Source organism: Neocloeon triangulifer, unplaced genomic scaffold (assembly GCF_031216515.1).
Source record: "Neocloeon triangulifer isolate White Clay Creek 2 clone unplaced genomic scaffold, ASM3121651v1 ptg000001l, whole genome shotgun sequence".
Lineage (NCBI taxonomy): Eukaryota > Metazoa > Arthropoda > Insecta > Ephemeroptera > Baetidae > Neocloeon > Neocloeon triangulifer.
The window spans coordinates 9,490,549-9,518,543 of NW_026775544.1; the positions used below are offsets into that span (position 1 = coordinate 9,490,549).

At 38.2% G+C, this 27,995-nt stretch overlaps 2 protein-coding genes across 4 annotated transcripts in view; one reads left to right on the top strand and one right to left on the bottom strand.

Moving 5' to 3' along the window:
- LOC132195423 (transcription factor TFIIIB component B'' homolog) overlaps window positions 1–2,414 on the top strand; it is a 3,625-nt gene extending 1,211 nt beyond the window's left edge. The window contains exons 3-10 of the mRNA XM_059617401.1: window positions 43–199; window positions 259–364; window positions 423–617; window positions 671–760; window positions 816–973; window positions 1,034–1,684; window positions 1,739–1,975; window positions 2,030–2,414. Coding sequence (XP_059473384.1) covers window positions 43–199; window positions 259–364; window positions 423–617; window positions 671–760; window positions 816–973; window positions 1,034–1,684; window positions 1,739–1,975; window positions 2,030–2,260 — 1,825 coding nt within the window. The 3' untranslated portion in view covers window positions 2,261–2,414. The remainder of the gene's footprint in view (window positions 1–42; window positions 200–258; window positions 365–422; window positions 618–670; window positions 761–815; window positions 974–1,033; window positions 1,685–1,738; window positions 1,976–2,029) is intronic.
- Window positions 2,395–27,879, bottom strand: LOC132195411 (formin-like protein). 3 transcript variants are annotated; one of them, XM_059617380.1, is made up of 17 exons: window positions 27,583–27,877; window positions 27,249–27,472; window positions 17,285–17,368; window positions 9,833–9,919; window positions 7,034–7,113; window positions 6,779–6,862; window positions 6,518–6,725; window positions 6,178–6,423; window positions 5,976–6,119; window positions 5,802–5,918; window positions 5,028–5,742; window positions 4,846–4,973; window positions 4,621–4,785; window positions 4,290–4,569; window positions 3,951–4,228; window positions 3,756–3,890; window positions 2,395–3,020 (listed from the first exon to the last, which is right to left on the bottom strand). In XM_059617380.1, exons 2-17 carry the CDS (start codon window positions 27,462–27,464, stop codon window positions 2,817–2,819), a joined length of 3,171 nt encoding a protein of 1,056 aa, XP_059473363.1. In that variant the 5' UTR covers window positions 27,465–27,472; window positions 27,583–27,877; the 3' UTR covers window positions 2,395–2,816. The 3 variants fall into 3 exon arrangements, 1 of the variants encoding a protein (XP_059473363.1); XR_009441641.1 differs by having other exon boundaries at window positions 2,883–3,020; window positions 3,586–3,890; window positions 27,583–27,879; XR_009441640.1 differs by having other exon boundaries at window positions 2,888–3,020; window positions 3,598–3,890; window positions 27,583–27,879.
- Window positions 27,880–27,995: the final 116 nt, after the last annotated feature.

The window sequence follows — 27,995 nt, forward strand, 5'->3', positions numbered from 1 at the left end:
TTAGAAAGGAAATAAAAATTACAATTTACAATGTAATTTTAGTCATGACGACGATAAAGTTTTGGCTCCCGAGGATAAAGAAATCCACCAAGAGGATGTTGATGATCCCGAACTGGAGTTGGAAAATGAGCCTCGGGTTGCTGCTCCACAACTGAAAATTGGGCCTGATGGAAAATTCATCTTGGATGACGCAAGCCTTGTATGTTAACAAGACTTGTTGTAATGTAAAGTGCCTGAATTAATTAATTTATCTTTCAGGTGGTTGAAACAACTGCTGCCAGAGAGGGTAGAAAAGCAATGCAGACTGGCATCTCCTTGGGCCTTAGCAAAAGAAGGTCGAACAGGTCAACATGGACCGATGAAGGTTTTAATTAAATTTTATTCAATTTGATAGGTTTTATTTAATTTTGTTTTCAATATAGAAACTCTTTTCTTCTACAAATGCCTCAACAGTGTTGGAACTGACTTTGCCGTGATGGCAAAATTCTTCCCAAGCAGGACTAGACATCAAATTAAACTCAAATTCAAACTTGAAGAGAAAAGAAACCCTACTTTGGTTGATAAAGCGCTAGGCACAAATGCAAAGTTTGACGTTTCAGAATTGGAAACCGAATATTGTAAGATTATCAATTTGCTGAATATCTCATGGTACAGTATTGTGTTTTTGCAGTGGAGGTAAGTGAAAATGCAGCCAAACAGAAAGCACAGAAACGGAAACCCAAAGAGCCAAAGCCCAAAGAAAAGAAAATTGGCAAGAAAAGTAAGCTTTTGTAAAATGTGCAATTTTTTTTTAATCTTATCGAATTTATTTTTAGGAGTCAGATCAAGGAAAAGGAGTGATTATTACTATGAAAATGGAAGTGCGAGTGACGAGGAAAGCTCGTCTGACGACGAAAATGATGCCAATCTGAGGAGAGAAATGAATATTGGAATGCTTGAAGACCAAGCAGCTAAGAAAGCAAAGAAACCCAAAGTTTGTTGAACATAAATTTGTCAGCAATATCATTAAAAAAAATTTTTAACCAAATTTTAGGCTCAGCAGAAAAATCCCTCGGGTGATGGAAAGTCTGGAGGACCTCGATTTGCATTTCTGGAGGTTGTGCCAAACACAAGTGCGGTGGTGCCCAGAGCACTTAACCCTAATGCTCTCTCTGGTAGTCAGGTCAACCAACTCATTGGCCAGAGGCTAGACAAAGATCAGTTGCGTTATGGAAACTCTGAATTGGCGTTCTTGCTAAATTCGCCGACAATCAGAGAAAAAGAGAATGAGAAGAAAAAGTTGTCACCTCAGAAAACGTCTGTTGCGAGAAGAATAGTTCTAGGTGATTCCTCAGAAACTGTTGGTCTATCACCAGTGCAAAATGAAAATACTGAAAGTCAGCAATCAAGTACAGAAGCGGGTGAATTGCCTGCTAGATCATCTGATCACTTAACTGTACAACAAGTGTTAAAAGCTATGGTGAATAGACGAATGGAGGAAAGTGAGCAAGCAGCTGAAACTGAAGAAGTACAAACTTCCACTATCAATCAAGAGGCCTTAAGTGAAAATGAGGAGGAGAATAGCGTAGACGATGATGAAATGGAGTGCATTGCCCAGTCGTTTTCCAAACCCACTAAGTCAGGGCGAGTGCCCAAATTAAGAAACTTGAGGAGTTCAACTGAAGAGGTGGAGCCTAAGCCAAAGGTTTGAGTCTTTTGTGTGGAATGACATGATGAAATTTCATTAAAATTTTTCCAGAAACCTCGGAAAACACCCATTAAAACCAGGAAACCCCTAAGGGGCCGGTCTAAATCCACAGAGACTCCAGTAGCCGAGGTAGAACCTAAAGGAACTGAACCTGAACATCAAGAAGAGGCAGAAGAAATGTTAGTTGACCCACAAAATATTCAAAGCCTGATTGCCAATGTTGAGCCTGGCTCACTTCTTGTCATCAAAACTGCAGTGCCAAATGATCCAACAAAGGAAGTTGTCCAAGTAAGTATTTTGTGGCAAAAATTTCCTTGTTATTTATTTTAAATATTCCATTAGGTGTTCATGGTTCCCCCTGCAAACCATAGTGGTACAACTGTCGTCCATAACCCTGATGGCTCTGTCAGCCAAGTGACTGTGGGTGGAACTAATGTGCCTCTGGTGTCTGGCACGATGATAAGCCCTAGGTCTTTGGTCCCGATTATTGCAGCCACAAGTGGGTCAGCAGTTGTCCAAAATATACCCAATGAGATGCAAAATGACCCTGAAAATGCTGGATCTGACCTCTAAAGACTTAAAATGTATCTCAAAGATAATAATAATAATTAATCTCACTCAACCTGAAGCCCTAATCCATCGAATGTCAAGTTCCTTTATCTAATTAAAATGGTTTGCTTTTGTTATTCTTTTGTTACAATAAAGAAACAAAATAATTTCTGCTTTATATCAGTTTTACATTTGTTCTTACAAAAGATTCATACAAGAATATATACCGGAATACACATTTTTCAATAATATCTTGAGAATTGCGCGAGATTCTGTTTGTACAAAGGTAACTAATCAGTAATGACAATTTACAGAATTAATCACAAGATCATCATGTAATGCTAGATTTATTAAAAGAACTTTAAATGATAACAAGGCTTCTCTTAAATTGCTCATACAGTCTTAACAAGAATAAATTTACACTTCACTCAAAAACATTTAAACCCTGAAATATTTTACAAGGTAAATGAGGCCAATGAAAGTAAATGCAGACAAGAAATTTTTGTCTATATGCAGTGCGCAATTAACAAATGCATATTATGGTGCTTTCTTCTTGGAGATTTGATTTTATCAATTACTATCACATGTCAAAGTCCTCCATATTGCGCGAAAGACGGTTGTGCCTGCGCTGAGAGCGTCGGACAGCGTCTGCCCGGCGGTACGGCTCATTTTTCAGACCCAACAGTATATCTTCCAGGGCACCATTGTATACCTCGTCCTGGGGCATGAGACGAGTCTCCTGCACCAAGCGGGCTCGCTGTTTCAGTTCTGTTATCACCGCTTCCTATGAAACACATTACCGAGTTAAAATCGAGCACCACTTGACTTGAACTGCTAAGCGAATATCTTACAAGCTCATAAATTTCATTACAGGCAATTGAGACTTGATTGTGCAGTGTCTCAATTCTAAATAAATAAAAATTTATCGAATTTACAAAGTTGGATTTTAAAATTATATCAATAAATTTGGTTTCTGCTCAAGACTTTTGGGATTGGCAAATTTTAATTGGTCTAAATTTATTTTAATCGTCTATTATAAACAAAAATGTCTCTTTGAAAAAAGGGTACGTATCAATGTTAGGGTCAAAATAAATTTTGTTATTAGATCTTGTGAACATGTTATTGTCAGTAATGAACTCTCCTGAGATCCATCTGTGCAGAAAATTAGTCAGAAACGTTAAATCGCAATTGAATACATGCGCTAAGCAACTCGATGAAAACTCTAAAAATTCAAGTTTTTGTGCAAAGCGTGACTTTCAATAAAATGGTTCATTGATTTGTGCGTATCCAGCACCATCACCAATAAGCATATTATTTACAAGCAACAGACAGAGATTGGGAAGACAGACCGATGCGCTGACCTGATGGCACAGACAAAACAAGGCTGCAGGAAGGCAGATAGAGACACGCCAGCCTGCTTTGGGATTATCAAACTATTGCCGTTTTAGCAACACACTCGGGCAGGCATTCCCTTGAGCAGGCACGAAGGCAGCACACACACGGCCGAGCCGTTTATTACCTGCTGCTTTTTCTGAGAATTGGCTTGCCCATTAAGCTTCTTAGAGCCGTCGTGGTTGCCGTTCATGGCTGCTTGCTGGTGCTCATGTGCAGCCGCCTGCAGCCGCAGCCTCTGCTCATTTTCCACATCTGCGGCCTTTAAAAGAAAAATTCAAATTACAGATAAACTTACAATTTTATCTTTAAAAAGACTCACCTTGAATGCTTTGACAAATCTAGTGAGAACTGAGAAGAAGACGTTGGCGTCCATTTGCCGAGGACTTTCACCAAAGTACTCGACACAATCTCTGAAAGACTCTTGGGCGTTTTTGGCATCAGCCATTAATTTCCTCATTTTGTCTTCGGAGTTCATGAGGAAATCTTTGAGAACAACAACTTCTTCTTTGAAACTTGTTCTCAGTTCCAGTTCTTTTCTCGCATTATCCATTCCTCGCTCAAGCTCCTGAACATCATGGACAACGTTCTCCAAGGAAACTATAATATTAAAATTAAATTTAAGCACTTGTAAAAATTTGGTAATGAAAATCTGGCTTACCTGCAGAAGCTTTCTCGATGTATGAGAGCTCGGAGTCAAAGTTCATCAACTCAGGGAAATATTGTTTTACAGTTTGCACAATATAGTTGAGAAGCGACATCCTTTTGTCTGAGCTCTTGGTGTCCAGCAGCGTGTCCAGACTCTGCAGTTTGAACCCATAGGCTGGCCCACGTTTGCTTGAGTTAAGGTAATTTCCAAAGGCGAGAATGACTTCTAGCAGCTTCCTAAATTTGGCAGAGTTTCGGACGCTTTTTGAGCTTGAAATCACAGCGAGGATTTGCTAGACAATACAGATCAAGACCTGAGCCAAGTTTTAAACATTTATACTTACAGGCTGGGTGACATGAAGGTTGTCGATGAAATTTCCCATGTAACTCATAATGGAGAGTTTGGTGGCAACTCGCTCTATCTTGCTAAGTTGCATGAGGAACTTGTCTTCGTCAGACAACAGATCGATATTTTTCCGCTCAATAACATACTCTTTGTACAGTTTAGTCTAAAAAGCCAAATAAAATTATGATTACCAGACAGAGTTAAATTTGAGTCAAAGACTGACCTCTTGTTCTGTCGGCAGCATCTTTTGGATGATTTCCACATTTTCAAGGGACAACTGCTTCAAATCCAAAGAGTTGAGAGCAGAAATTAGTCTCTCTATTGTCATGTCAATTTTGCGTCTTGAAATAGCTGAAATTATTTTCATTGGTTTAGAAAATTTTTTAGTGGAAATAATTAAATTACCTAGATTTCTTAGTCTAGTGTGTTCTAGGAGTGAAATAGTCTCTGGTTTCTTGAACCGTTTGCTGGGATATGTGTTCAGCCCATCGACTTCTGAATTATTTGCATAAGCCAGTGATGTGTTTCCAATTTTGAACTGCTCTTCAAACTCTTGGAAGTTAATGATGTTGAACAATTTGTCATCATCCAGCTCATTGAACACGGTTCCTCTGACTTGATTCGGCTTCATCGCAACCCAATTGAGGGTGGGTAGCTTGTGCTTGGTCTCCACTTTCCTTTTGATGGTCATTGCTCCGTCTGGCGCTGCCATCATTCCCGGAGGTGGCGGAGGCATGGGTGGTCCTTTGCCCATCATAGGAGGTGGCGGCGGCGGTTGATTTGCCATGGGCATTGGCGGTGCTGGCGGCGGGGGAGCAGGGGTTGGAAGAGAACTTGAGGAATGACTAGGTGAGGAGAGTGAGGAACATGATGAGGAGTTGTCTCCAGACAATGAGCTTGCTTGGAGCTCTTTAATTTTGCTTTCGAGCAAAGACTGTCGTTTCAGACTTTCTGACTCTTTTGCATTGAACTGCTTCCTAAGGGTGCTGACTTCGTGGTCCGCTGACTGCCACTTATTCAACAGTTCGTCTCGTTCTGTTCTCATGTTGGCCAGGGCAGTTTCAAGCTCGGCAATTTTGTAAAGCGATTCTCGCTCAACTTCTGCTAACCTGTCATGCGCCTGGAATTAAATAAATTATTTTAATTACAAGTCATATCTAAAAATAATTCATCTCTTACATGTCCCAACTCTTCCTCCAAATCAGCTACTCTTTCGAGAGCCACAGTCTTTAATTCACTATCTTCCATCAAGGCATGGACATCAAAAACATTGTCCAAGTAAGCCAATATTTGCACCTGTGAAAAGAAAGTTCATGAAAGTACTGATTATTTAAATTAAATCAAGTTATTTACCTTGAGTTCTTCACTTTCTGTATGCCTCAGATTTTCTAGATACTGGTCCAGACCCAGAGAAGTGAATTCGTATTGCAGATGAACTCGGAAGTTCATGTCCTCTACGGAGTGTACAATGATGTTGACAAACTGCATGCACGCAACCTGATTTGCAGAAAAAAAAATTAAAATGAAGATTGAAAATTACAAAAAAAAGATATACCATGAAGTCTATGTAAAAGGACTCGTTCATAAAATAATGCATAAGAGTTTGGAACCTCTTTTTCTCGCTCAAAACATTCTTGAAGTTGTTGAAAGCGCCGAGAATTATTTCGTGACCGCCTTTGACCAAACAAATTGCGGCCAAAAGCTCAAGGACCAGAGCTTTGGTTCTCAGACTTTTGTGGATGAGGCTGAGAGCTATGCAGTTGATGGCCTCGCTGTGCTGAATTACTAAGTTGAAGCCATACTGAAATGGAACAAGAGCGTCAATTTTTAGCAGGGCAAAAATAAGAAGGGTAAATAAATCAGCCTTAATGGATAAACAGGCTGAGCGCAATTACTTTATTGTTCATAATGGCTCTGAGGCACATAATGCAGACGTGGATGTCGCCCAGGCTCTCGCCCATGTTGAGTTTTGCAATGTGTCGAGACTGTCTTTTGACACTCGGACTGTCAGGGATGTTTAGCGTGGGCCGGTTGTGGTTGGTGGCTCCAATAAAGGAACCGTTGGGTGAAGGCGCTTCATCGTGGTCACCTTTTTGCTCTCTCCTAAAAATTGTAAGTGTGGTAAAATAAATAATTATAATTCCTTAAAAAATTACCTTAGCATCATGAGCCGAAAACTAAGATAGCCCACGAGAACATCCAGCCCCTTGTTCTCCTCATTGAGGAATTCTCTGACCCACCTGTGAACACAATCAAAAAGGTCAAGAACATTTTCACACGAGCTCTTTAATAATGTTATTCTTGTGATTAAAAGCAAGCCTCAGGATACACAATTCAAATTGCAGTGAAATTTATTCTGAATTCGCACAGAGAAGAAGCTAATAAATTATTTATTGGAGCTATATACTTACTCTATGTGGTTTGTCCTCAGTGAGATCTCAAGGTCCCGCAGGACTTGAGTTGACGTTGAGTCCAACACCATGCGCCGCTTCTGCAAAACAAAAAAAAAATTAAAAAAAAATAAGAAGGAATTAGATTATTGACAAAAAATTAATTAAAATGAAAAAAATATGAAGTGGCGTGAAATATTAATCCAAAAAATTTAATAATATTTTTTCAAATTTATTTAAAAAAAAAATTATAATAGCCCAATATATTTAAATGATGATTGACGCATATATTTTCAGATTAAAATTCAGAAAACAGCTGTAAATTTTGTGTTGGAAACTGCGGTTGAACTAATACACAGCACGGTACACATAAGGTGTCGAATTTTGAACAAAAAAGCAGCAGATGCGGGAATTAGCTTCTATTTTAGGCTATTATAGAGAATAATGCCTCACAACGATTTGTTAAACAAGCCTTATGGAACGCAAGGGCGGTTATTTAGGGGTTCATTCTCCACAGGGGATCCAGAGCCAACATGTGGGATATTTTTTGGAGTAACAGAGTAAGTTTACTTCCTGTTAAAGGAAGAATCCAAAACTTTCACTTAAAAATGTGTTAAAAAATCTGAAAAATTACCCGTTGAAATTTTTTTCCTTAATATTCCCCAATAATATAGGTTGAGCTTCAATAAAACCAGCACAAAACTGTTTACATTCAAGTAATAGATTAGAAAGTTTTATGGACAGTAAGGTCTCTTAAATCTTATCTTCCCTCCTCGCAACAAAAAAGAAAAAAAAGAGGTTTACAGGGCACTTATTTATTTCTTAAAATTCCAGGAAAATCTGCTATCTGCGATGCGATGGTACATAAATTTGCACCGCACGCTCTTCACAATATTTACTTGGGGAGCAAGCGCGCGATATAAAAAATCAGGGGGAGTAAAAGAGAAAAGAAAGGGTCATCTGTGCATCTCTTTGACAATGGTCTTTGTTGTTTACCCAGAACAGGGGCGCATTTTTAGGGTGGGGCTGCCGCTCTCACATGACGCCCATGTGCGCACCATACCATACATCTACACATTTTATCCACTATCCAGCTGCTTTGTGTAAAACGTCATGCAATGTATGTATGTGTGCGAGAGCGAGACCCCCAAAGATCCCACAATAAGTGGCATTATCATAAAACCACACCGGCTGCTTAGCCGCGGCGTTCAAACTAATAATTCTTGGCTCGAGAGTGTGTTTGGGCGAGGTGACATTTATTAAAATATGAGATACACAACTGTTATTGTTGGTGATAGCTTCGCTAAGCGGGTATGAAAGTGTTTTGTTTGTTATTTATGGCAGCCAAATTTGAGCAGGCGAGAGTAAAAAACGCACTTCCACAGAGATCGTCGGCCCGCGCGACCCATGGTATGCAGCCAGAATAAACATATGGGGAATAAACGGAAATGACCCATTTCACTGCCTTTGTCCGAGTCTACAACAGGGCAAATGTTTCGCTCCTTTACAGGTTTATTTCAAACCTTCACTTAAGTGTGAGACAAAATTTTATTTCTGAAGGCTCCATTCCAGAATATAAACATGATAATAAATTTATAAAAAAAGAGTTTAATATTAGTCGATCAATTACTAAAACTTATTACTCATTGATTAACCTAATTCCTGTTCCAATCGTCAAAAAATTGAGGTGATAAATAATTCATAAAATTCAATTTTACATATATTTTTAAATTTTGAATTAGTAACTATTAGGTGTTCTTGGGGAAAAAAGTAAAAATTTGAAGCAGATTTGAAGGAAAACCAAGTATTTAAATTAAAACTTTACTCTCTGTTTAATTTTTTCTTCTTCTTTCCATCTGTATATAAATCCCAGACATTACAATCAAAGAGTGAAATACATTTTGCAAAAATCAATAGAGCCCGACCAGACAATTCTACCCTCATGACTCTCTGCAAATAACATTGGAAGCCGACAATGAGCGAAAAGGGAGCGAAGTGCGGCATACTCTCTTTTCTCTTTCAATCTCTCCAGTCTCCTCCACCCCTCTATTACAGCCGCACCGCAGACTAGCGCGGCGGCGACAAGCAACATATTCCAGAGCATGCCTCGCAGCTCATTAAAACACAAACCCAGCTCCCATGGTACGATACGATCCACCCGTCCATGGGCGCGAGGAGTGCGTTTTTCCTGCATGGGGGCACTTGAGACGATTTATTAAATGTGCTCCGAGTGACGCACACACGAGACGTCATTCACAAAGTCAGCAAGCAAGTACCGCCACATGTGTTCGCTATGAATGTGTAAGATTTTTTATTGTCCGCAAGTGAAATCGAACCCCTTTCGGAAGAGAGAAAGAAAAACTTTCCACGGCCGCATTTATACAACAAAATCATTAGGGATTATTTAAGCTCAAAATAAGAAATGTATTATTATCGAGATTTAAATTGATTTCTGTTTATCTGTTTATAAAAATTATTAAGAAACATTTCAGACGTGAGAGAATAATCAGTGAAGTAAGAGAACTCTCTTTGACAAGAAAAAAGAATATTGAAAACACGTTTAACTGTCTGGATTGAAATGGAAGGTGCAGAAAATTCTCGTGACTGAAATTTAACACCGCTGGTATTGGTTTCAATCCCAATGTGAACGTTTGCCAATTGATCGATTTCAGTGAAGTGGGCTTATTTATTTGTAAGTATCAATGTCAATATGAGGAATTGTGGTTGAGGAAAATTTGAATGATCTGCCAATGATTTATTGGGAAATATAAACTGTATTTAAATTTTTTTAGTTTTGTCCGGAGTCAAAAGGTCACTCACCCTGGCACTGCGGGACGCTCTTGGGTCCAGGTAGGTCGTCAGCTTGTTGAGGTAATGGGAGGGCGGGTCCTTTGCGTGCACCAGCTCCTGTGAACAGAGAACAAAATCGAAATTACCACCTGTCGGAATTGAAAACAAAAGCAAAACAGATTTGTATCAACAACTGGAGTTTCCAGCGATTCATTATAATAATTGCGCTGCTGGTTGCATCAAGTGTTGCGCACTGATAGGTTTTAGCGTGTGGAAAGAAGATTGCTTGGTTCAAATTTCGTAAAAATAAACAATCAAATAATTCAAAACTGTATACTAAGAAATTTGAGCTCGCATGAGAAAAAAATCGTTCGGTTTTCATAATGGGATTCCGTCGATGCTGGACTTGAGCCAGATGAGGGCGTGTGTGGGTTTGAGGTCACTTCATTGATGCAAGAGTAGCGAAGAGCAAAGAAAGCACGAGGAGGAAAGACCATCGAATGTAAACAAGGGTGCCGTTTATTAAAAATAGCCCCCAAGGTGCGATCATCGTTCTAAAACGCTCAAGAGGAGATGGGCTTACAAAACAAGTTGATGGCCTCTTCGAATTTTATTGCTTCTCACTCATCACCATTTGACTCAGCATGAATATTTTTGAGAATAAGTTGTAATTTAATGAAATAACAATTTTGCACAATTAAATAAAATTAATTTAAAGCCAGGACTAAGAATGGTTTCAGAAGTTAACAACTTTAACATGTGGTTGTTCTTTGGAATGTATTAAGAATAGCTGCGTCACCGTCAACAGCAAAATTACAAACATTTCAAGACCGCACTCTGCATTTCAAGTTAATTTATTAATTTGAGGAACGCCATACACAGTATATGTAGCTGTTACCGTGCTGTAGATTTATTTTATTATTATATCAATTAAGGCCCTGGAGGCGTCCATAGTGTAAATATTTCTTCACCACTGCGCTGATTAAGTGGAAAATAATAATGCCAAAGGTCTCATGGGTCGAGCGAATGCACGTACAGAATACTTCAGATTGTGGTATTGTTCTCAAGTGATTGAATCGAGTAAAAACCGTACATGAATCACGAGATCACTTAATTTTCTGGAGAAGCCGGTATTTTGTAGACGGTCAAAGATCAAAATCAAAATTGAAATCATGAACAGACGGGTATAGAACATAGAAACAATTTAATTTAGTTCACCTTTGACCATAATTATGTACTTTATTACTTACTCAAAAGTGGAATAGGTTTTTACAAGCCTTTAAGGAGAAAAGTTTAATCAAGAATAATCAATGTTTGTTTATAAATTAAGTAACAAACAAAATGCCGCCAAATATATTCAATATTTGTATTCAGGGCCAGCAGCAAGATTGTTTATTGTATGATTTGTGATTCTCCAAGTGGACGTTTGCATTATAAGAAACTGTCCTCAAGGAGCACGTTGACATCATCTTTTAAGCACGCGACAAGCAAACAATCTTCGGAGCCTCTTGTCCTTGGCGCTTGGATAAAATCGCACACATAATTTGATTTCCCTATTCTCGACGTGACAGCCCGTCGGAAGATCGGAGCATGCGAAATGAATATTTTTGGTTCGACACGGCCTGGGGACGTTACCGATGCGAGATTAATATTTATTTGGCTCCATCGAGCATCTCGACCAAGCCCTTGTGTAGTTTGAAATTCACATTTGCCAAATTGTAGACACGAAACATCGATGATTGAAGGATTATCATAATTCAATTTATGCAGGCGTAGATAATACCATGGCAAATAACATTGCTGTCAGGGCGAAATCAGCACTCCCTCTGATCAGCACTTCTTGTAAATTTTTGCTTGCACAGGCAAGCAAGTCAAACATCGTTGCTGTGGCGATCATCAAACTCAAATATTTAACGCCTTTATTTAAAAAAATTTAATTGTGAGAAAGAAAAAAAATAAAATTTGAAGTGTTTTTGAATAATTTTATTAAATTTCAAGTGTAGCTTTTATGAGGCTATAATGTGATGCCGTCCGTCTTTTACGAGCGCCTCATCTATTTCCAAGAATTTCAAACACGAGATCGTGGTGTTATATGTGCAAGTGTAACGGCTAGAAGTCGCTATTTGCAGGATGTGATATCATATTAAGTTTTATTTTTCTGACCTGATAACGCCCGAGAAGCGCAAAACATTGTGCTATGGGAAAAGCGTCGATTAGAAATCTCAACTTTGAAAAAAAAAGATGGTACATTAAAAGATCAGCCGCTGGTAGCAGAGATCAAAAGGGCACGTTAATTTTATGAGCACGCGGCTGATGCGATTCAACCATTAAGCGTGTTCGACACATCTGCACACATACGACGTGGAAATTTCCCTCAAACGACTTAATCAAAGTTGAACGCGTGGACAGAACTCGTTCTCCGAGTTTGGTTTTCTGTAGATTTGCCAGGAAAGTGTCTTTTCGCTGTATCTGCAGCAGTTGTTGTAAATCAGAGGCGGGTACATATAAATTATTTCTCAAAGATGTAAATGCAACTCTTGTGGTGTATCAAATGGCAACGCACCGGCCGCCAAAGGTCAACGGTTGCGCGGCCCAAGAGTTACCGCGTCGCCGTCGTGCACCACAACAAACGCGTGTTCTCATAGCAACCGAGGGCTTTAAAATGCATCAAAACCAGAGAAATAATGCACGGTTCTATAATACGAGCGGCACGGTTAAGTTGCACACAGAGAGATCCTATCTCTTGCTTTTTAACATTCTGCGCTGGCTGCCGTGCCCAGCTTGACTGCTTTGAGAACAGAAAAAAACTCCTCTCAAGTATATGATATAAAGATAGATCAAATTTGTCTAAAATTTAAATTTATTGAGACAAGGAAAAACAAAGATTGTAAAAGGAAAAGAAAAATCGAAATAATTCTAAGGGGCTCAATGTATAACATAAGTTCTGACATAAGTTTTTATCATATTAAAAAAATTAATTACGAAATTTTATTACTTTTATTTTAGTTTATTTTATACAATTTCAGAAATTTTCTTTTTTAGAGATCAAAATGAATAATTTTCCTACGTAATATGAAAAAAAAATTAATGACCATCTTTTAATGCCTCGCTATTCAACTGAATTTAAAAGCTGTAATTGCAATTATTGTAGTGCACTGAATGAGAATAAAAGTCTTTGTTCAGCTTAAAATTTCATTGTTAATAATAGATTAATGCACAATCTTTAGAATGTAGCCATTAGCATGCAAAAATGCAAAGCACGCCACAAAGGCGATTATATCTTTTTTCCACGAATCCTCTTATCACACAGCATTATTTCTATTGTGCCTCAATAATTGCGCGGAGACGCAGACTAGAATAATTTTGCATGCGTATACAAGCATGTTTTCTAATGCGGCGACGGTAATCGGCTCGCGATTATAAAAATATAAGTTCCATTCGCAATGGTCAGCGCTGCGTGCGAGTAAAAGAAGTGGTGACATCATAATTATTGCGGGCAGAGGCCTTGGCTTGCGAATTTAATACCTACTTTCGCATATGCATGAATATGGCTCGACATTTGACTGGATCCCTTTGCATTATTTTTTTCTGCAGCTTTCAAATGTCACCAGCCAGCTCGGCGAATAAAAGTGTGACGCACCCTGAAGCCGCTAGCGTTACGTTTTTATGCTATTTGCGCACAGAAGGAGAAGTGATTAATTAAAAACACATGCTCCGTCTGCGCAGAAAAAAAACGTTGAAATAAAAATGATATAGGACTGGTAGGCGGCCTCAGCCATTAATTACAAGGTGATTTGCATGCTGACGTTACTCACACTTGCTTGTTTCAATACCTCATTAAATAATAAATTGACGACGCAACTATTTAAAGTGATTTTGATTTCAAGAGTTTTTTATAAGCATAAAAAAATATTATCTCGCACTTACTAGTTTTCTGTAGTGTATTGAAAATAAAATTTTCTAAGTTAATTTTTTAGAATTAAGGATTCAAATTTAAATAATTTCCAACTGTCTGAATCTCCTGCATTTTTTTTTTTTAGAATTGTCCAGTTATTTGGTTAAAGCACATTTTATCCTGCAAAGTGATTTAGAATTTAGGTTCGCATATTTTTTTTTCTTTTTAGAAAATTTAGCAATGTTCTCGCTCAAACCAGAGTTTAAAGCAAAATAAGATTTAGCTTCAAATAAATTCAAATAAAATTTATGCCACCAAGCGGCTGAAAAAGAGTTTTTTCTTCACAACAGACAAAAAAAATACTGGAGTTTCCCAATGGATGCGCCACTTCTCGAAGATTTATTTTTAACCTGTGGCTGCGCTCGGAGACGGCGTCACTAATTATGAAGTGACTCTCAAAAGCAATAAAAGCATTTTCTGCATGTCTGGAAGAGCTTTGAAAGTGCAAGTTTGCAAAAAAGAAAACTCGCGTTTACTAAACAACTGAAAATTGCAGAGATGAAACGAAGTCTTCCAACAGACAATGCGCAATCTCTTTTATTAAAGGTATAGCAACAAGTACTGCCCTTGCCCACGTTTGTAATGAGAACGAGTTTCCATATTTGCGCCGCATGGAAATCAAACGTTGGCTCAATTTTTTTTTTCACGGACAAGCTCAACAGCGCGGATGACCAAATCGGAAAAATCGCAACATTGCGTCCCACCAGTTATGTCACTACTCTGAACAAATGAATATAAATTCCAAAGTGGCAAGTTGCAGGTGCATGTGAGCTGCGAGTTGATTTTTTATAACAGCAAACCCACAACTTCTTCGATTGAATAAAATTAAAACTAGATTATATACGTTTCTTGCTACAACGCGGCAGTGTTTTCGGTGGCGTATAATTGTCGGTTATGAAATAAAAAAACTGAATTATTAATTTCAACTAGCACATCTTTACCGTGCTGTCAAAATTATTACCAAACGGCGCTCACGCGATCCTTTTCCATTAAAATCTAATCAGCACATATTCTCGCGCGCGCCTTCGCCATTCTTTTTGGCAAACAACACGTCAGAAAGTTGTTACAACTCAAGACAAATACGCCAGTGTTTCTTTTTCTTATCGGTAGCTTCTTACATAAATACACTCTAGATAGTTTAGTTGTTCTACTACTGTAAGCGAGACAATGATTGTGTACTTTCTTCCGAAACTGACCTGGCAGCACCACCGCACCGATCGACAAGAGAAATCTTGCGCGGAGCTGCAGCAATAAGATGTTATATTGGCCGAGAAGAAAGTGCATCTCGTTTTAATTTTGTCTCATCTCGCGTCTTTCTCAAACTTGTTCTAGGCCATTAGGACAAAGAATTCGTTCGGTGCATTCTTTCAACCCCAATAACGGGCTCGGGAAATTTATGGATCAACTTGCGCTCCGAACAAGAGTGGAGAGTGAGTCTGATTGTATAAATGTCCACATATGAAAGCTATAAGTGGAACAGTGAAGGCGTCAAGATAATCGTCCAATATTTAGACTTGGAATCAATGTTGAAAATGCAGTTACTGCTTTCAATAATGAAATATTCAAAATTTAGATAGAATTGCATCAAATTTAGAAGTTTTTTTTTTTTAAATTAAATTCAAATAAATTAATTATTGGTCTGGAAAAAAGCAATAATGTAGTTTTTATTTTAAACCTATTATAATTATGAAATACTGCAATGTAATTTTAGAGTATGATCTGTTGAAAATTATTTACAGTTGTTCAGTTAGGGCAATTTTTTTTTTTTTTTATTGTCAATGTTCCAATAAAACTACAAGCTTATTACCTAATAGTCATGAAGTCATGAATTGAATTGGGATCTCATCTGACAACGAGTTAGAACTTTGAAAGTTAATTGCTTGCAATTATTTTAAATTTAAAGTCCGGCTTGACACAAAAACATCAGTAAACTCTTATAATAGTGAACAAACAGACACGCCCGAGCAAACACACATCCGTTCAAAATAACAATAATTATTATTAGCTAAGCGCCGATTAAAACCTTCACTGCTGCTGGTAATTAAATTCAAATTGCAATCGCCAGCATGGGATGACATCATTTTGGCGTTGGGTGCTGTTCTCCAACGTGAGTGTTGGGAGGAGAAAGAAAATAATAATGAGTCATCTACGCCTGAGAGCTTCTGTGTCTGAGAGCAAAAGAGGCGCGCCGATTATTTCTTCCTATTCGTTATTATCGAATAAGTCGCCTTTGAATAATTGCGCTCAATTCCTCATCATAATCATTCATTTTTGACTGCCAGCACTGAATGTTAATAAAATAAATGTCAAAAAAGAGTGGTTGCGTGTTTACTTCCTTACGTGCTTGGCGCCAGCAATCGAGAGATTTTAGTACGCATGAAAAATGGTTTTGGTTTGACAGGCATAAAATACGGAGAGATCATGCATTCATTATTTTAGGAGGAAATAATTTGTATCATTGTTTATAAAAAAAATAAGATTGTTCTTTATCCAGTTTTTGGCACTTGTATGATTGTCAGAATGGGCGGATGTATGCAAGAGCAAGCTTTCAATGTGATGTAATAAGATTAATTATAAAAACGTCATTGTCATATGCACTTTAAATAAATAGGAAACTTTCTATAAATAGCCACAATAATCCAAATTTCAGATCTTATATAAAAATTAATGTCATGAGAAAATAGTATACAATAAATTCTGTATTGGACGCTGAAGTCCGGCAGAGAATTGAGGATAATTGCAAAGCTGTTTTTGGAATATTCGCAGAAAGGAAAATTAACTTCACCAGTAGCCATAAAGCCATCATTCACAGGTTGTAATAATACGATAAATATATGATGTGGTTGAGCTAATGACCCGATTACAAGTCATTGCATGTATTAAGTCGGCGAAGGAAGAAAGTAAGTGAGCCGCGGCAAATGCACTCTCCTCCAAGCGATAAACTCACGCATACGGTGCCATTGAATTAAAAAACCCCAGCGAGGTGAAACATATGGGCAGGATATTGCTTTTATCATCCGGCATGGACGAGAAAGGTTGTTTTAATCTGTTGCGAAAATAAATTGAGCTTTAAATTCTATTTAGAATTTGAAGTGGTTTTCTTAATTTATTATTAAAAAAGTCATGTTTTGTGCACAAACTATAGCAAAGGCAGGAGAATTTGTCCTTCAGGGCAGGTGGTCAGCGCGGCTAGCGAACCATCAGGCGGCAGCTTCCTTTTTACAAGAGAATTTTTGCCCCACGGCAAATGGATAATTTAGGCGTTTTACAACCGCACAGTCTAGCTGCCGGCACCACAAGTCGCGTCATTTTATTTTTGCAAAGAGCAAACACGCCCTGTGGCTTTTTCGGTCGTCTTTTGCCAACACCTGCTCGCATCATGTATACGCAAGTGAACCTGACTTTGCAGCGCAATAACGAAGGGGCAGGTGCGCTACGTGGGCACACTTTATCACAGAGACCAAATGGAAATGCAAATCAACGCAAGGTGCGATGATGTTTGCTGACAGTGTGCCAAGTTTTCTTACCTGGTCGCAGATCATGTCCCATTTTTTCTCTAGGTCGTACTGCTTCAGCAGCTTCGCTTTGTCCATTGGCAAGTCCATTGAGTTCTGGAAACATAAAAACAGTAATTAATATCAACAGATTTGCAGCAAATAAGGTTAATTTTTCAAGGCGAAATAAAATGTTTTTTTTTTGAAAGAATCATATTGGAATTTTTTACATACTGGGTCAGTTATTGTTCCATTTTTTAAGTTTAATTGACCAAACTAATGATTAAATCTGATCATTAAGTTCCAACATGATCACTAGATTTTTTTCTCTCTTTTTAGAATAACAAACCGTGTATTATATCAAGGAAGACAAGAAAACTCTTGTGCGGTGAGCGTTTTAATCACAGGCAAAAACCGTTTTAATTGTGCATCCTCCTCATATTTGGCTTTGCACGTAATGCACAATAAATTTCCTTCTCTATTCTTTCCTTCTTTCGTTCTCTTTCTTTCTGAGCAGCTATCAACACGCTTCCTCAAGCGAATCAGCCTTTATCAAATTACAGCAGTCTTTTTTCCTTTAGCGCGGCTTTTCGCCGCCACACTTTTCTCGTGGAAGAATATACAAAATAAATTTAAATGAGCAAGTTTGGTTCAGAGGTCTGCAATTTAAGACGATGCTGGAGAGGCGACAAGACGTGAAAGATGTTGCTAAACAGCAAAATTAACCAGCAGCACTTCATGAACATTCACCAACGACAGTGGCAGAACTGGAATTTGTATATTAAAAAAGGCGGAAACCGCGACAAACAACTAATTTTAAACTCGTTTAAGGAGATATGAAGTTACCGAAAGTTAAGAAACTTTTAGCTCTCGCATATATTTTCTACTCTCTTGACAAATATTAATTTTAAATTTGATGTTAAAATGTTTAATTATTATATTTATTATAAATTTTTTTTAGTTCTTTGGTCATGAATTATATATATTTATATTTCAGGTGTCAGACGAGTTTTAGATGAATATGAAATGAACAGAGTATCGCCTATCACGCCACTTGGTGCAACGATTTAAGAACTCGTTCTCCAAGCACCACTCTCTCTCGCCCATCAAAAAGACCCTGTAGGTTACTATTAAGCGCAAATGTACGTCTTGAAGAGAGAAGCAGATGACGCATGAGGTGGCCGATGAATGAGGCCGATTGTGTTTGCTGCGTCTGCTCTCGAACGAATTGTAAAATCGCCACCCGAACGACCGCGCGAGGGCCTGTCTGGTTGTGAATTTGCAATGCTGATCTCATCGCAGCAGTCACGTGACGCCCAATGAAAATTACATAAAAAAGCAGAGACAACATCCGCCGGAACAATAACTGCATCAGTATTCAAGTGGTGAGCGGGGCTCGTGGAAAAGCTCACATCAGCAGACGCAGACGTCAGAGGCGCAGGGTTGATCCACCGGCTGATGCTAATTTGTTTTCAATGAGGTCGTCGAAGCGTGCATTTAATTTCATGGGGCGAAACCATTTTGCACACACATGCATTTATTATTTTGCGTTTACTCGTTCTTCATGCGAGAGTTATTATTTTATTGCTGTTCAGCATAAGAATGTGCCGGAGAGTGGAAAAGTGAATAACAGGAAACCGCAGACCGCAAGAATAATTGCCGACGTGCTTTTGGTGCTGCTGCGAGCCAGCGAGGACACTATTGATGTCTTTATGTAATAATAAAATGGAATTGTGGTTCGGCATTCTGATGTACAATCGCTTTTGGTATTTTGCCAGAGGGAAGTAAAATGTCATGATCCGACCTTTGCTATTTTTGCAAAAAAAGCGACGAGGAGCGTATCTTACAATGCTTCGATAACTTTACGATATTTTTTATTAAAAAAAAAATATTTAAATAAATAAATGTTGAATCTTCTGCACTATTTGGTGAAGAAATTTTTAAGTGTTTTTAATTCTGTTGACTTCCGTACAGCGTTATGCTCGGTGCCAACGAATAAAAGAAGATTTTAAATTGGCTAATTAGAATAACAATTAGTGAAAAGTTACACAATGAACGTTACATAGGCAATAATGGCCATTGTCTATCACAGAGCGTGGAGAAGTGGAGAGGTTTATATCCGTGAAATGAAAATAAAAATGGAGTGTCTTTGATACTGTAAAAAAAATTTCTCCACAAAATTTTACTATTCTTGGCTCCCCACGTGGAACACACGCTCGAAAGATTGATTTAATTAAATCCCTTATCAAAATGAGCTGAACACATACAAATTATTACAGAAGTTACTATGCAAAAAGTACGGTAAGTGACTTGTGCAAGTTTTGCGCGTTATCTTATCTGAAAATTGCACGTTTTAAGTGATATAATTCATTCCAATTTCTTGCCTCTCAAAAGTTCAATTTTATCATCAGTTGGTCATAAAAAAATTAATGAATATAGGAATTAATAATAAATATATTAAAAATTAAGTCAAACATTTAATTGAATGAAGGTTAAATTGAATGGTGGAATATTCAATAAAAAGAGCATGATGCATTTCAATATCCTTTTCGCTACTGCAAATTTTTAAAGGCGGCCCAAGGGAATATTGCTGAGCCGGTGGGAAAAAGACACGGGTTAATTGTTACGTTAGCAGGAAACCTTTTTATTTGCACTTTCGGCATTAAATATCCATGACACCTCAGAAGGCGCTGAATTCCACGCCACAACAAGCACCAAGTTTTAAACGCCCTCTGTACACGCTCAGTCCTGCTCAAATACAGCCCAGAGACATGTAGTTTTGCAAACCGGTTGATCCAATAATTATCAGAAAATCAGTTTGCTCCACTTTTCTTGAAATATGGTGAAAAAGCTATTGTTCGAAAAAATCATTAAATAAAATGAAAATAAATAAAAATGAAGCTATTTGCAAAGAGTTGGGGTAGAAAATATATGTCTTGCGATTTGCGATATAAGTGGAATTATTAAAAATTTCATCAAATAAATGATATAGTACAAAAATATTGGGTCAAGTGCAAAATTTTTATGAATTATGCAATTGTCGATTTGAGTAAGTGCGAATTGCGTCAGAATAAGTGAGCGCCAAGTTTATTATTACATTTTGAAATATTTTTTTATTTGGCTTTTTATTTCAGCGAGCGGCCTCTTCATGCAACGCTGCGCACCGCAAGTGCACGGTGAGCACCAAAATTCGTCATTATATCACTATTTTTTTCCCTTTGTATAACACGCTCCCCACACAGGCGTAACGCAATATTCTTGTTATCTTTCAGCAACTAGTGCACCCAGGATTTCTGGTTGGTGGTGAAAAAGGCCCCACGCTTCCATGAGAAAGTCAAACATGCTGGGAAGCGGGGGTGCCCGCGAAAAGTAGCACTTTTGCGCATCCATGCCGTAGGAGGATTTAATAGCTCTTTATCGCGTGGACGCTATCAAAGGCACAAGTTAAAATTTACACGCTTGAAAGTCACAACCAAATAAGCAGAAAATTTACATTTGAAAATTGTGCAAGATCAGTTCAATTAAGGAGCGGCTAATTATGAACAAAAGTACAAGTGGATGACGCATCACGTTATTAAGGATTCCAAAACATTCAAGAATGACTTGGCGAACCTTTTAACGCCGGACTAACTAAGTTGTAATTGCAAGTTTTTGGATGCCATATTTGGTTTTGCGGCGCGAGATAATTAACGGTGCAAAAAGCTAAACATTACACGATGGTAAGCCAAAGGCATTTCGCAAGAAGCGGCTGCGTTATATTTATAGCCGCCGTTGTGGAATCGCTTTCGCTCTCTGTGTCATGACTCACCGCACTTCAATATCTTCAAAATTTATCCAACCAGGCTCGCTCAAATATTGGTCAAGATTCTGCACTGTAAAAACTCATGGTGTTGTAAAAGTTTATGGTTTTTTTATTCAGGTGGCGATTCGGACTGCGGGCAAAAGTTTGCGTGTTGATAGTTTCGGGAAATGTTATCAGGAGAATGACCTCGGCGAGTGTGACATTCTGACTAAACACGATTCGCACCGTACTGCCGAGTCAATAAATAAAACAAATTTGATCGAACGTAGCTCTTTGGTTCCCATGGGAGCTGAATGCTGACCCTTCGACCTCCAGGCATTCCAGCAGCCATCATCTGCGGCCTAATGTAACACGCAGTCGTGACAACCGATGACAGCACTTGGGACTGATCTGACCGTGCCGGTTTAAAGTCGACTCCAACACCCAGAATTATTGACATTTGTTTCATTTTTAGAAATCACCACAAAAATATGCCAAAAATTTCTGTAATATTTTTGAAATAAAGAGAGCCGAATTTTTAATAAAGAGTCAAGACGTTTTGTCCCTTTTAGTATATAAAAATAACAATCACCGTCAGCATCCTCTTCAAACTGCCCAATTTGCGAGCTAAAAGAGCGCCAATTTATTTTCCATCAGCCAAGGTGCTCATTACGGGACCCACAGAGCCGCGATTTACGACCAACCCTCCAATTTGCATGCACGACGGACTGCAGCAGGAAGTTTGCGGGCTAGATTTATTTTTATTGACGGCCAAAATAAATCCCGAGTCCCGAGCGAGCAGACGGCCGCAGGAGAGCTGCATGGTTTTCTCGCGGACGCAAAAGCAAGGCCTGCTGGCGAGTGACTCACGAAACCTAGCACACAATGGTGCCGCGCCTTAATGAATTATCGCCCGACGAGACGTGCCCTGCGACCTCAAGACATGCACCGAGCCTATGACTCTGAGTCAGCAGGTGATATAATGAGCATTTGCTATTCAAAAATCTATGTCCACAGTTGTTAAAGCAATAATGCTAAAAAAAATTAAGTTATTTTAACTGATACATTTATGTACACTTTCAAATTCAATTCCGTTTGGAGATTTCATTTAAACAAAAAATGATGATGGCTCACAATCAACTTTTATTCTTATTATTAGCTAATGATATAAGCTCATTTTGCATACCAGGTATGTCTTGATGCACAAAGTCGGAACCTTTCCAAGAAAATTATATATGTTTTCCTTATTCTTTTCGGGCTAGTCCTCGCATCTCCAAAATTATACTGTCTCGTATAAAATTTATTGCAAGAGTTGTGCTGTAGTAACTTGATGTGAAGAATTGTTATGTCGGCTTATCAAAAAGAATGAGGCAGGAAACGGATAGCTGTTTGAGGGGCTTGCTGATAAAAAAACTTTGATATTTTATCAAAATTAAAGAACTTTTCGTTTTATAAAGAAAATTTCTAATTATAATTGCTGTTTATTTGTCCACATTGTTACAAAATACATTGTTTACATTGAAATGTTGAAAACAATTTATGAAAAAAGGAGTTGTTGGAAAAAACGGCACAATAAATGGCAAGAATTTTGCTAAAACTTATTCGCAACAATTGACAATAAAAAATTTCAACTTATTACCGAACTTTTATAAAAAAAATCTTTTGAATTATAATAAATTTTTAATTTAATATAAAAAGAAGATAAAAATTAATTTTAAAATCGGATCATTCAGATATATGTTTTGTTATTATTTGTTAAGCGGTTTCAAAGTTGAAGGAACTATGAAACGACAGCAAGATTTACAACCACTTTCCTGTTAAGCTGTTTAATTTAATTTAAGCCTCTCGCATTGTCTGTTCCTTGTTGATTGAGGAACCAAAAAGATCCCCATCTATTCTAATTAGAAATTTATTCACAGCGACAGCCCAGTTGTGTACTTACTATAACTTAAGTGAATACCGAGTCAATTTTCCCCGACAGTTATGGATCATCAGAGAAAAATTATGGGCCCAACCTCTCTTTTAAAATGACGCCTCCACAGGGATTGTCACTTTGTCCCACTCGCGTGGTATACCAAAAGTGTTTTTATATTAACAAGTTTATTCAGATCACGCTTAGAAAGAGAAGGAGGACGATATAATTTGATCTGACCTCCCGGAGCTCTTTAAAAATTTTCACAGAACATAAGTGTCAGCTGATAAAATCTAAACAAGAGTGCAAAAATATTGCCAACAATTTTTATAGCATGGTAATAATTTAAATTTATTTAATGTTTTAAATTGTCACAAGGCTACCTTCAAGATTATTTAATTTATCAAACATTATCAGCTGCCAGTGTTCCAAGACATATTTGCTTAGTAATGCTTTGCAACCTTGACAAACTGGCACAGTAAATGCAATCACCACAAATTTCAAAACACACCGAGGGGGTTCAAACTGTTCAAACGTATGCGCTAATAATTCAGGCCAAACAAACACACGCTCCTTTCTCTGTTGTGTTTTGCATTCCGAAAAATACTCGTGTCGATTTATGTCAAAGTATGGGAAAGACTATATAAAAATAGATTCGAGCTTTACTATAGAGGCTTAAACTTAGTTTACTGGGAAGGAATAAAAAGTTCATCCAGCTGTCGCTCTGATAAATCATCACGCAACATCAAGGGGAACCGGATTTATCATTCGGCTGACTGCATGGGCACGACTATTTTAAATGTTATAAGCACCGAGCGCATAATTGAACATTTCTTTTGATATCGCATCCGCTTCTTGAATGAAAATTCGTCGACGAACTATTTGCATAATGTCCATTCAAATTGGAGGCTAATAGGATTTCACTAGTTTGTAACACTAGACCTGCCGAAGGGATTGCATGACGGTCCCCCGATGCTTTTGTCCCTTTTCGTATGTAATATGGAACAATGATAGTATCGTGTTGGGTTACAAAAGGCGCTGGTATGAATGGAAGGCAGAGAGTTCAATGAGTGATTTGCGTGTAATGTGCAAACTTTATTTATAGTATGAGATGCAAGCATTACGCTCAGTTTAGACTGCGGATGAGTTAAAAAGCGAGCGGGAGCTGCACACAAAGAGGCAACTTGTTGCACAGTCATGAACGGTGAAACGAATATAGCCGTCGAGACTTTTGTATGTGCTTAATAGGTCTGTTGCTTTGTTGAGGGCGGTTTGAATTGTTACATTTAAAAGGAGCATGTTTAGAAACTTTTTTCAAACTTTATATTCCAAGTTTTTCTTCACTTACAATGAGAGTAATGTGAAATGTTAATGATTTAAAAATTTAAAAACATTTTTAAACAATTATATTTACTCTCCATTCAAGAGCACTCTTTAAAATAAAATTTAAATTTTCAAAAACTAACAAAATTGATGTATCAATAAAGTGAAATTTTTACTGTAGTTTCAATAAAAAAAGGCATGAAATTTTGGAAATTTTCATAACAAAACCCATCTCACAAGTGTCCAATCACTCAAAGTCCATTATCTGGAGGGTCTCTCCTCTCCCCAGGGTTGATTGATTCGCCCAGCAAGAGGGCGCGCATCCTTCCCGCACTTTTACCCGCCCTTTCCATTATGCACATTACACGCTGACTAACAAGCCATTATTCCAACCCTCATTTGTCCGCCCCGACGAGCACGCCAGATTCTAATCCAGTTATGGCAAAGAAAAGAGAAATTGATAGGAACGATTTATCACCCCTGTAGGACTCTCTCTAATGTGGAGAGCCTCGAACCGCACTTGGCAACGTCGCTCTCGAGTTTGTTCACCACCCTGCTCGCTTTTCTTCTCCGTTTTCTTTTCCTCCTCCGACTCTAAAGACCGACGCCTACGCCGCGCTGGACCAGTTAGTTAGCATGGATGGGAATCTAACTAACACATCTCTCGTCTATGCTGCTGCAGCTTAATGATGCAGCCCATTAAATATGCTACCCACTGTGGTGCAACTCAATCCATCCACGCCGACTGGCAGCGAAAGAATTCCAATCTGACACCCAAACCCCAATCTTTCGTCGCCCAATCGCCTTTGAGTTGACCGCTGAACAAAAGATCGGCTTTCGATAGATAGATTTTTTTAAATGTATAATAATATCCTCGTGCCACGATTTTTCACACTGTAATCCTCGTTAATTAAACAAGCCAACCTTTAATAAATTGCTTTTTTCAATAGCCTTTCCCATTAGATTGTGTGTTGATTAGAAATTTTATGTGATTGTGGTTAGGACAAGAATGTTCAGGAATCAAGATTTATGAGAAACAATTTTCAAATTATACAATAATCATATCGTTTCAAGATTATAATTGATAGGTAATAATTACCGATTTTTTTAAATTATTAAATCGAGGGCTTATTTTCAGTATCCATGAATTTAAATTGAATTAGCTACATTCAAAATTTGGAAACTGAATTAAAAAAATTAGCCTTCCTAAAAAAAAAATGCAACTTTTGAATCCATGGCAACTTGAAATTGTATTTAAATTGAAGTTTGACTAATAAGAGGCAATTTTTTTATCAAAATTATTTGTAAAAAGGCTGGATTGGGGCGAAAAAATATCTAAATATAGACAGCTTTTAATCAATTATTTGGAACTTTTCAAACAGAGGTTAAGTTTTTGGCCCATCCAATATAATATATATAATATTATTGCTCAACAATTATTAATGTTTTGAATCCAACTGGGCGAGCAAAATCTCAATCACAGCAAGGATGCCAGCGGAGAAGCCCCTAAGGATTTAGTCTTGGAACATATTTGATAACTATGGAAGGCGGGTCTGCGTGATGCCGGCAAAGCAGGCGAGGATTAATATTTTGATTCCTCTCTTTCGGGAGGCTCCTTATTTCCACTCCTTATCTGCGGTCCTAAGAAGGGTGGCTCAGACTTTTTTGTATACAAGATTCTCTTTCACAAAACTTTACAGACGCCAAAGAATAAAATGTACCTTTTCGCCTCCCTCTGATGTTTTCATTCTCGCGCTTTTACTATACAGATTTTCTAAACCCGGCGCGACAAACACCCTTCGAAATAACTCACTTTTTCCACAGCCGAAAGCATTAAAAAAACGAGAATTTTGTACTACGATGGCTAGTAAATATAAATTTACGATTGTTCACGTGTGCGGTACCGCAAAGCTTTTTATTGAAATTTATTTATAGCCCCCCAAGAGTGGGTCTCTTTTATTGGTTGTTGGATCGTTTTTACAACTACTAGGCCTATAAATTTGTTTTTTCAAATTTTCCCACTTGCCCTTTATAACTATTCCACGCGATTAACTCCTTTAAAAAATACACTTTTAACGTGAGAGCAAGAAAAAGGAAGGCGAAACTGAATGCAAGGTCGTTTCCTTGATTTTTTCCCCACGTTGTGTCTCACAGGCAACTTTTGTTTTCGTGCTTCAAGAGGATGAATCACGCCGCGGCCAATTGATGATTAGTTCTCCGATTGCGTGTGATGTCATTTCTAAACCAAATTGGTTCCAGCCACAGGAAAAAACTGCATCACCGATTACTGTAAACTTTGCAATGGAAAAATTCCCGGCGGTGGTTGCAGAAATTAAATTCGGTCACGCGCAACAAAGGTCAGATAAAAAAAAAAATACGAAATAATATTCCCACTGTTAAAAATAAACATTTCACCCAAGAAGAAACCCCGAAGGAAATTGTACGTTTCCTCTGAATTTGCCTGACGTTATGTCGGCAGAATCGGTGACATAACCACACTGATTCACCCACTCCTGCGGTCATCTAGTGCTTTCCCGGGGTCTCGCAGCATTTTGCGTAAATTACACTTTGGATGGGTATTTGAGAAGACGCCTGTCTGGAGCCGGCTGAGTTGTTATTAATTGCCTCATTTCTATAGCAAAAAGCGGCTGCAACACGCCGATAATCTAAGAGCTGAATGGGGGTCAGACAGACTTGAGGCGCCCACCACATAAATAATCTATATCTCGTCAAATCAAGCGTGCAGCAAAGCAGTAAACTCAATTAGCTGTACAGCACTTAACCGAATTTTTAGCCAATGAAGCCCAATCAATTATTTTCCTCTAATAGAAATTTCTCAAAACCTTGCAAGTATAAAGTAATTTTTACTTCAATGAAATTTTTGAAACGAAAATTTAATTCTAAAATAATTATTTTAATAAATTGGAAGTATGTGTAAGAATAGTTATAAAAAAATAAATCTGTAAAAAAACAGCACTTACCAAAACTTTTGTGAATCTCTTCTCGATCTCGTTGACATCCCTGGGCATCGGCTGCTGCATTTTTTCGCCCCGGGTCGAAGCCCTGAGGGTGCTGGTCCTGATCGAACCGGTCAATTGTGACCGGGTCACCAGGGTGGTGGGCCGAGCCTTCAGGGTGCCGCTGTGTCCAGCGTCCTGCAACGTGATGGTCTCGTTTTTTGCGCTTGAGTTCCCCATGATTTTGCCTGAAACGTAGAGAAGAAATTTCAAAATTAAGCCTTTTGTCTAATGAATTCGATAACCACAATGGCAAATATTCACAAAGCAATGCCGATGCGAAAAAATAGCAACCAACCTGTTCGTGATTCACTCGTCCGCTGGCAATCGAGCGCGATAAATCACATGGCGACCAAACAAAAAAAGTGATCTCAACTCCCGGGTTTCACCTGTTGACTTGCTTGTTTGTCTCACACTGTCCGTTTCGTCGAAAACCACAAGTGTCCGAATTAGTGTCGATTAGTGTCCAGTCTCTGTTCAAATATAATTGACGTGCGCCGCTGAAAAACGTCCAATTTTCCGTAGTCACGTTTGCACTCGGTCACAGAACTCAAAACACTGCCGACACTCCGACAGTTCAATCGCGTTGCGCGTTGCTTGCTGGTGGGCGCGCTAAACTGGAAAGTGGTTTCCAGGTTGGCCGTTTCGCGGCAGCACCACATTGCGCGGATGAAAAACTTGCGAGAGTTGCGAGATGTAAACTTAACAAAT